The sequence below is a fragment of the Bactrocera latifrons genome, unplaced genomic scaffold (genome assembly GCF_001853355.1).
Source record: "Bactrocera latifrons isolate USDA-ARS-PBARC rearing strain unplaced genomic scaffold, ASM185335v1 scaffold_17, whole genome shotgun sequence".
NCBI classification, from domain to species: Eukaryota; Metazoa; Arthropoda; class Insecta; order Diptera; family Tephritidae; genus Bactrocera; species Bactrocera latifrons.
The window spans coordinates 301,674-310,595 of record NW_017535185.1 but is presented as its reverse complement, the minus strand read 5'-3'; the positions used below and the strand labels follow the sequence as shown (position 1 = coordinate 310,595).

Sequence of the window (8,922 nt, the reverse complement as noted above, 5' to 3'; positions counted from 1 at the left end):
ACTATTTAAATAAAAAAAATTATTTTAAAAAACGTTGATTTTAAAAAATTAATTCCGCAATATATACCAATAAGCTCAAAAGGAATTGAATTAATTTTTTTTATTTCAAATTTATTATTTTGCATCGGTCCCAATTTGATGAATATTTTATTGTGGAAAATTAATATTTTCGAATCTAAAATTAAATACTGATATATTGAAATATTGATTTTTTGTTGTTGTAATAACATAAAAAGGAAATAAAAAACTTTGCTTTCAAATAATTTATTAAACGCGTTCAAAACCCAATTTCTTAAAAATATACATATGTGCAACAGGATTAAATATTTTAAATCTAATTTTACTTTGTTTTTTAATATTTACAATTTTAATTGTTTCGAGCCAATACTTAAAAGGTCAAAGTTTTATATTTTTGCGTTTTTCGTTTAATTTCTGGAATTTCTTTTTATTTTATATTTTAATGAAACTTACATTTGAAGACAAAAGTAGTAGTGAAGAAAATCTAAAATTGTAATAAAAAATCTATTCTTATTGATGAAAATAAATTTAAAAAAATAAAAAAATTTATAAAACGAAAAATAAATTCAAATAAGAAAATATAATCTCAACACAATATAAATACAGCACATCGAATATAATAAAAACTTTTAATAAACTTATCTACAATATATTTTCCAATAATAAAAAATGCTCCATTTCACCAAAGGACTCTGGCTACTCCTACCAACCGCCGTACAATCAAAATGCCGCTTTACCACAGGAAAATGGTTATAATACTGGCTACTATTATCCACCTCCTACCGAACAAGCGCCCGCGCAAAATTTCAGCGGCTACTTTTATCCACGCCCACCTGCGCGCATACCCACCATATCCGCCGAAAGTCAAGCTGACAGCACTGAGCCTATTGGCACACCGCCACCCGGTGTAATGGGTGACTTCATCGATGACATTATAAATGCGCAGAAAGAGCAAATACTCTCTTCAGTGTTGGGTGGTAGCGATCTTGAGGATGGTGAATACACAGATGATGACTCGAGTAACTTGCGTTTCAAAAAATGCGCTGATTGCAGTAAGTTTTGAGACTCTAAAATGAGATGGAAAATGTTAGTAATTTTGAATTTTTTCTTCAATCAATGCCACTTCGAACGTTCTCCGCGCGCGGTTAACTGTTCCAACTCTCTATAAATATTTTTCGCTTTGCTTGCTATCTTTTTCGCGCACTCCTTCATATTTTCTCTCTCTCTCTCTATCTCTTGTTGTATCTCTTTCCTTTTCGTCTTCGCTTGCCAGCTTGCGGCGTGCCAAACGAGAATCGCATCGTTGGTGGCACTGTTGTGCAAACCAATAAATACCCCTGGACCGCACAAATACTCATGAGAGGTTTTCTCTACTGCGGCGGCACACTGATAAACAATCTCTATGTACTCACGGCCGCTCATTGCGTTACAGGACAAAAAGTCATGACGACTACCGTGAGATTATTGCAGACAAATCGGTCCCCGAAGAACATGGGCATAATGAGAAGCGCCGTCTCTTTTGCTATACATAAAAAGTACAACACAGATACTTTGATCCACGATATAGCTTTGATTGAATTGAATAAGCCCGTCCCGTTGAAGGATCCCATTCGACCGGCGTGTTTGCCTAGATCGCGAACACACAATTTTGACTTCAAAGAGGTTTGTTTGAACTATTTCTCATCTCAAGTTGATTCTCTCTAAATGTGTATATATTTTTTTCAATTACAGGCTATCGTTGCTGGCTGGGGTCTAACCACTCAGGATGGCAGTGTTTCGAGTGTTTTACGTGAGGTCACAGTACCGATTATCACGAATGCTCAATGTCGTGCTACTTCGTATAAGTCGATGATTAAGGCTACGATGTTATGTGCCGGTCATGTCGGCGAAGGTGGCAAGGATGCTTGTCAGGGTGACAGTGGTGGTCCACTGATTGTACGTGATGGCATTTTCCGACTGGCTGGTGTTGTTTCCTTCGGTTATGGCTGCGCTCGACCAAATGCACCGGGTATTTATACGCGCGTCAGTCACTACTTGGAATGGATCGCGGCAAATACGAGAAATGCCTGTTATTGTTCGAAATAAATAGGCGTAACAACTTCCATATAATTTTCCTATTTATTTATTTTGCTACAATTTTTATAAACACATTATTTACTTTTTACTTACATAAAATATTAAACTCACGCTATTTATTTTAAAAACTATTTATTTGTTTTACTGTGGAAAGAATTTGGGGACTACATTTTTCAGAAATGATTTGATGTATTCTAAATACATAAAAAATTTGTAATTATTAGTGAAAGCTCATTATTTATCATGAAAGCTTGTTAACACAATAATATCTTCGGAAGCTAGGAAAAGCTTTTGAAGAAGCTTGAAAGATAAAATGCAATTCACGAATAAAATGCGTATCAAACATCGTATAAGAGAGTAAAAGCTTCTATGCTTTATTGCGAAAGCTTTTTGGTATAGAAGGCTTAAATTTTAACTTAAAAACTTATGAAATATATTACGAAATTTATGCATACGGAGTATACTTTTTTTTGGAGTGAAAGTTCAATTGATTATTTTAAAAACTTTTTGACACAAAAGTCTTTAAACAATAACTTAAAACTCCATGTAATCTATCTTAAAATTAAAAATGAATCGACATGGAGCACATAATATGAGCATCAAAGCTCAATTACTTAATTTTGAAAGCTTTCGAGGTAATCTAAAAATGTTTGCCATAGATTATAACAACGAAATGAAATGTATAATATGAAACATGAATGTCCAATTACTTTCTACCAAAAAGCTTTCTGGTATAATAAGCTGCGACATTGATTTAGAAATTTTTCTAACATACTTTGGAAATAAAATGTAGGCTTATTATATAAAAATAAAATTTGAACTAAATCAGTAGAGAAAGCTTTCGACTATAATAAGCTCCGAACATAAACTAAAAATGTCATAATTTTAAATAAAAATAAAGGCGTTCCATTTAAGAGTGAAAGCCCAATTATTTAAAAGTGAAAGCTTTTTTAAACAGCGAGCTTTAAATATAGTCTAAGAATGTGAAACCCTACGTATATTTTCCAAAAGCTTTTCGAAGAGAAAGCATCCAAGATGTTCTAAAAATGAAAATTTGTGCACATAGGTCACTCTGTTAAATTGTGAAAGCTTACTTAACTTATTGCGAAAGCTTTATGACATTAAAAGCCTTCATTTGTCATTCGGAAAGCTAAAATTTGTATAAGAAATTCATAAAAAACTTTTTTTGGAACGAAATGCATTGTTTGATAACGCATGCGCAATTACTTTAATGTAAACGCTTTTTTGAAATAAAATTTAGCCAAGTTACACCGTTTGGCAGTGAAAGCACACTTACTTTATTAGAAAGCTTTTTTAGCGTATTTAGTATAACTCTAAGAATACATCGAAAATATTTCAGAAATTAAAATCTATGCATATGAGTCACTCTGTTAAAGAAATCTCATTTAATTTATTGCGAAAGCTTTATGACATTAAAAAGTTTCACTTATAAAGCTCCAGAATGCTAAAATTTTTATAAAAAATTCATAAACAATATTTATGCAAACGAAGTACATTATATGGCAATGGAGGCTTGATAAATTTATGGCAAAAGCTTTCTTGTTCACTATAAATATATAAATAAATAAATCGAATCTATTTTCACAATTCAATTTTATGGATTTATGTTAATGTGTGAAAGCTTTAAAGACTATGCCAAATATACTGTAGATTTATTCCTGTAGTATTTCGAAATTCAGTAATATACTTCTAGTTATATATATTAATTCATATATATATATATTTTTATTTTTTTTTGGGCTTTTCAAGTATATTAACTACACCCACCTCCTCACTCCTTAATAAGTCGCTTTTATTGTCACAAAAATCTACAATCTTTACCTGTCTTTCAGCAAATCCCAACGTGTCTCGCAAACGACTTTGTCGTCTGCCATCAGACCGCAAATAATTGTTTACAAAAAATATGTGGCAATTATGCGGCGATTTATCGTCAACAACACAGCTGAACCATACCTCGAATATTGCACATACAAACATACAAATGTTGACTAACAAGTCGGCATTCCAATGCGATAATCGTGCAGCTCCAAAAGGACATCCCAGCCAGTTACAGCACGCCAACACAGCTTCAAAGGCTGCCGATGAACGCGGCATGGTTTACATACTTACAGGGTTGCATGCGCGTATGTATGTCAGCAATGTTGCACGGGTGATTATTGCTGTTGGCATTGGCAGTTGAAAAATTCACAGCGTTGACAGTTTACAAGCGATAACAATGTGCGGCACTTAGTCAATGTCCTTGGATACGCATGTCACAATGGTGAACGAGGGTAGCAGGCAATGCACTGTAATGCAATGTGAAGAGAGTATGCCTTGAGAAATGTGGTTAAGCGGAAGATTGGTACGAAGAGGGAGAAAGAGCGAGAAGTTAAGTGCGTTTTAATGACTTTTACTAGCAAAGATTTTCCTATAGGGATGTTTTTTTTTTTGTTTTTTTTTTTTTGTAAAAAAATATAATATGTASTAAACTAAGATAATATGGTAAAACTAAAAATAATCAGAGCAGGTGTTGCCATAAATACCACATTTATCAAATATCAAACATTTACATTGACAATGTCAATACATGAATGAGAAACGCCACATATGTATCTACATATGTGACCTGGTCTACGGAATGGTGGCTTAGGTATCAAAAACTCAATTTTCACTTTTTAGTTGATTCGGATGGAAGATGAGATGCTTTTTTTTTAACAGCTGTTTCCCAGAAAACTAGTTTTCGCAAGTTAGCTCCCTTTTCATAGATCAGGTCACATATATATGTATATTTCTGCAGTGAACCAACTTTTTATTAAAATATCCCTCTCTTATATGCTTTTCCGTTTAGCTTAGGCATAACAAATATTACTTCATAACATTGTGATTTTCGATTTTCTACTAATCAATTTCGTTTGCTTTTGTTGTTTGAACTTGAACAGTTGTTAAGCGCGAAAAATCGATTAGCTGCTGGAAGATTATTTTGATTTAATATTTTTTCCTAGTCGGCTGTTGTTGTTATTTCTATATGTATACACTTTGTTATTGCTTTTCTGTTTCATCAACTTCAACTCGTGACAGAACTTCACTCAACTTTGTCATTTAAACAAATCGGTTTTCACACTTGGTTAGTAGTGGCAAGTTTTCGTGAAGGTCAGCTATTTGTAATTTAATTTTAAATTAAAATTCTGTGAGATATATCAGAAAAAAAAAAATTAAAAAAAAAAAACAAGTTAATGAAAAATAATATAAAAATGAAATGAAGCACGGTTGGTGGTTACTGAAAATCTGCAAAAAATATATATGTGTAGAAATTTTTGTCAAGCGGTAGAGGGAGGAGCTTTATTTCAGTTAAGTTCATTTTAGAAATTTGTAAAGTTTTTTTTTTTTTGTCAGTAAGGTTCATTTTAGAAAGTTTTAGTCCCTAAAAGTAAATATAGCGTACCGCTTATATAAGGTGGTTGGGGTGTTTAGACTAATCCACATTTCAGAACAAGCCTATCAAAGAAGGATGTAGAGCTTTCATTTTTTCTACAAGAACTCGAGCAACTTTTATTAATTGTTTTGCCATAGTTTTCTAAATCAATGTTTCGACTGCAACTTAAATATGAAAACATATACATAAAATTTTTGGAAATTTAATCTTGTCAAAAAACTTCACTTTATTGAAAATGTTGCTCAATATTTTTCCAGCAACATGTTTAGCAACAATAGTATGCTTTAACTTTTATTAAGTTATAATTAATAACTTTTTAATTATAGTTTAATTTTGTCTATAATTTTTTATTGCATCTACATTTTATTCTACATTTATTTCTGCAACATGATGATATTAGTTGAACTTCATTTACCCTTGTCATATAATTTCATTGTATCATAAATGTTGCTCAACAGTTTTTTCAGCAACATGTATTTAACAGCATGTATATGAAAACATATATAAAAATATATTCATGGAAATTTAATTTTGTCAAAAAATGGCACTTTTTTGAAAATGTTGCTCAACATTTATTTCTGCAACATGTTCGTAACATCACTGGGAAAACAGATGCTTCATATGTCAATTACCATTGCTTTACCTTTGTCTAAAAGTTTCATGGTTTAAAATTGTTGCTAAACGTTCTTTCAGCAGCATTTTTATCAACATGAATATAAAAATATGTAAATTTAATTTTTAGTTGCAATTCTGCCTTGTCTAAAAATTGTATTATGTCGTAAATGTTGCTAAACGTTCTACCAGCAACATGTTTAGTAATATGAATATAAAAATATTTAAATTTATTTGCTCAAAATTGTGTTTGCAATTATCAAGGTAACGGTATAACAATTTTATTGCGCCAAAAAAGTTGCTCAAAATTTGTTTGTGCAACATGTTTATAGCAACATCTATACGTTGAGTGAAGATATGCTTTTAATTGGAAATATAGTAAAAAAAAAAATGTTGCTCAACATTTGTGTCTGCAACATGTTTAGCAACATCTGATTTTTTAAAATAAATTTTCTTGCATTTCAAAGAAATAGTGAGAATTAAAATATTTTTAAACATTTATTTGTTTAGCTACATTTGTTGCCATTTATGAATATAATTGTTATAAACTTAAATTTCTAATCATCAGCCAACCAATGACTTCATTGTCTCCTCTTCCGTCATTTTACATGCCTTATTGCGCACTATTTTTTGCCGCAAACTATCTGTATGCGCTGCAGCAAGCCACACAGTGCAATTAAAAGTATTTTGCCGTCATTTATGTAAATAAGCAACACATACGCTGTCATTTTTATATGAAAGCACATAAACACACACACGCGCACATATTGCGCTTAAAAGCGACCACAAAGCGATAAATTTAACAAAGTAAGTGAGCAACTAATCATTTGCCTTAAGAAATGGGTGAGTTGCTGGCATTTTTGCAGCAGTAATTTTTTAAATGAAAATGCAAACAACATTAACTTGTGTACATTTGAGCGCATAAAATGTGTGATTATATGCTTGTATGTTGCAAATTATGTGAAAAAATCGCTGTTGCATACAATCTCGTGCAACTCCAAGCCATTGTTGTTGATTTTTATGGCCTTAATGACATGCGAAGTGGTGCACATATATGTGTGCATAAAGATAAGAAAATAATGCAGCTTCGTGCATAAAAATAGCGGCGTATGTATGTGTTGCACCTAATGTTGCACATTTGAGTTCCAATTTTTTTTGTACCCTGAACTAGTCCCTCAGTTTTGGAGATATTGATCTGAAGTTTTGTACACATCTTTTGCTTAGCAAGAGCTGTTCATTTATCGAAGCCACTGATATCGGATAACTATAGCATATAGCTGCCATACAAACTGAATGATGAAAATCATATTCTTCTATGCAAATTTCTTATTTATCAACATTTTCCTCTTTTTGTTGTTGTTGTATATTATTACATTAATTATTATGCTAATTTAATGCGCCATTTGAATTGCCAACTTTCTTGTCGACGTGAAGTCAAGCGCGTAAACATGCTGGCCGCCATAAATGTAATGTTGTTATTAGTATTGTTGTTGCAATTATGGCTTGCAAAATTTATTATAACGTTTAATGTCTATTAAAATGTAAAACATTTAATGCAGCTTTTAAAACATATGTATCTGTTATCTCTTGCGATTGAAGCATTCAATTGCCAATTTTATAAACTTTTTTCTGCAATACTTTTGCATGCGAGAGCTTTCTTTGCGTTTTAAAAGTGAAATACTATATTAAAACTTAGCATTTGTTGTGGCATTTATGTGCAATGTTATGGTTAATTACTTCGTATGATTGTTTCATTTGAGTTAAATGTTGCAATTAGATGCACTTTCAGTTTAATGTAAGTTGTTGCGAGAAGAATGACCGTAGAGCGGATATTAGAGAGTTTTTAAATGCAAAATGTTGCTTTAATAACATTAATTGGTAATTTTCTTACAACAGAAAGTGATAGCTGCAAGAAACCAATGAAAATTTTGCGTAAAAGTGGGTTCAGTATGTTGCTAGCAACATGTTGCGGCAACATTTATGAGCGAAAGTCTTTGGAATCTGGCTATTTTGGCAAAATATTTGCATGCTGAGCTAAAATAAATATTAATTGTTTTTAAAATAAAAGCTGCATAAATGATATTTTGAAAATTTGGTAGGCATAATGTTGCTGAGAGTAAGGTATACAAAGTTGCCACAACTTTATATACATAAGAAAAGCGCAAATTAAATAGGTGCTATAGGTAGTAATTAAATTACATTGTTAAAAAAAGCTTAAACATTTTTTATAAAAGCAAAAATCAAAATGCTTTGTTGCTACAACTGTCTGACGATTATTTATGATTTTTTTATTAGTTACATTTTCAGCTCAAAACAACTTTCAATTTATTTGTGAAAATTAGATGTATTACCTTCGCTAGTAGAAGAGTAACTAGCAACATGTTGCTTCCTACACTTAAATGTAGTACTATGTTGTATATCATATAAATATCATATAAATGTATTTGTGTCAGTCAGAATACTAAATGTTGCAGCAACATGTTGCAAAAAAATTTGAGCACATTATGTATATACATTTATATAAATTTTGAATTTTCTGACAAGCATATGGCTGTTATGGCATAATTTAAAATGTTGCTAGCAACATGTAGCCAAAAAATGTGTGCAACATTTCCATTTAAACAATCCAATTTAAATTTTCGCTATATTTTTCACTTTCTGGCGTGCAGCCACATGTTTCAAAGAAAACTGGTGCAACATTTCTTATTAATAAAATCACAGTTAACTTCCTGCAATGTTGTTAACAGCATGTTGCAAGGAAAAATATCAGTGCATTTAATGAT

The 8,922-nt window shown here is 31.5% G+C and overlaps 2 protein-coding genes across 2 annotated transcripts in view; both read left to right on the top strand.

The window, feature by feature from the left end:
- Positions 1-2,201, top strand: part of LOC108966770 (trypsin-1-like) — a 4,325-nt gene extending 2,124 nt beyond the window's left edge. Inside the window, exons 2-4 of the mRNA XM_018929811.1 lie at positions 707-1,070; positions 1,292-1,680; positions 1,750-2,201. Of these exons, the coding sequence (XP_018785356.1) occupies positions 707-1,070; positions 1,292-1,680; positions 1,750-2,103 (1,107 nt within the window). The 3' untranslated portion in view covers positions 2,104-2,201. The remainder of the gene's footprint in view (positions 1-706; positions 1,071-1,291; positions 1,681-1,749) is intronic.
- LOC108966700 (protein piccolo-like) overlaps positions 1-8,922 on the top strand; it is a 63,779-nt gene that overhangs the window by 36,759 nt on the left and 18,098 nt on the right. The gene's annotated exons all lie outside the window — the stretch shown is intronic.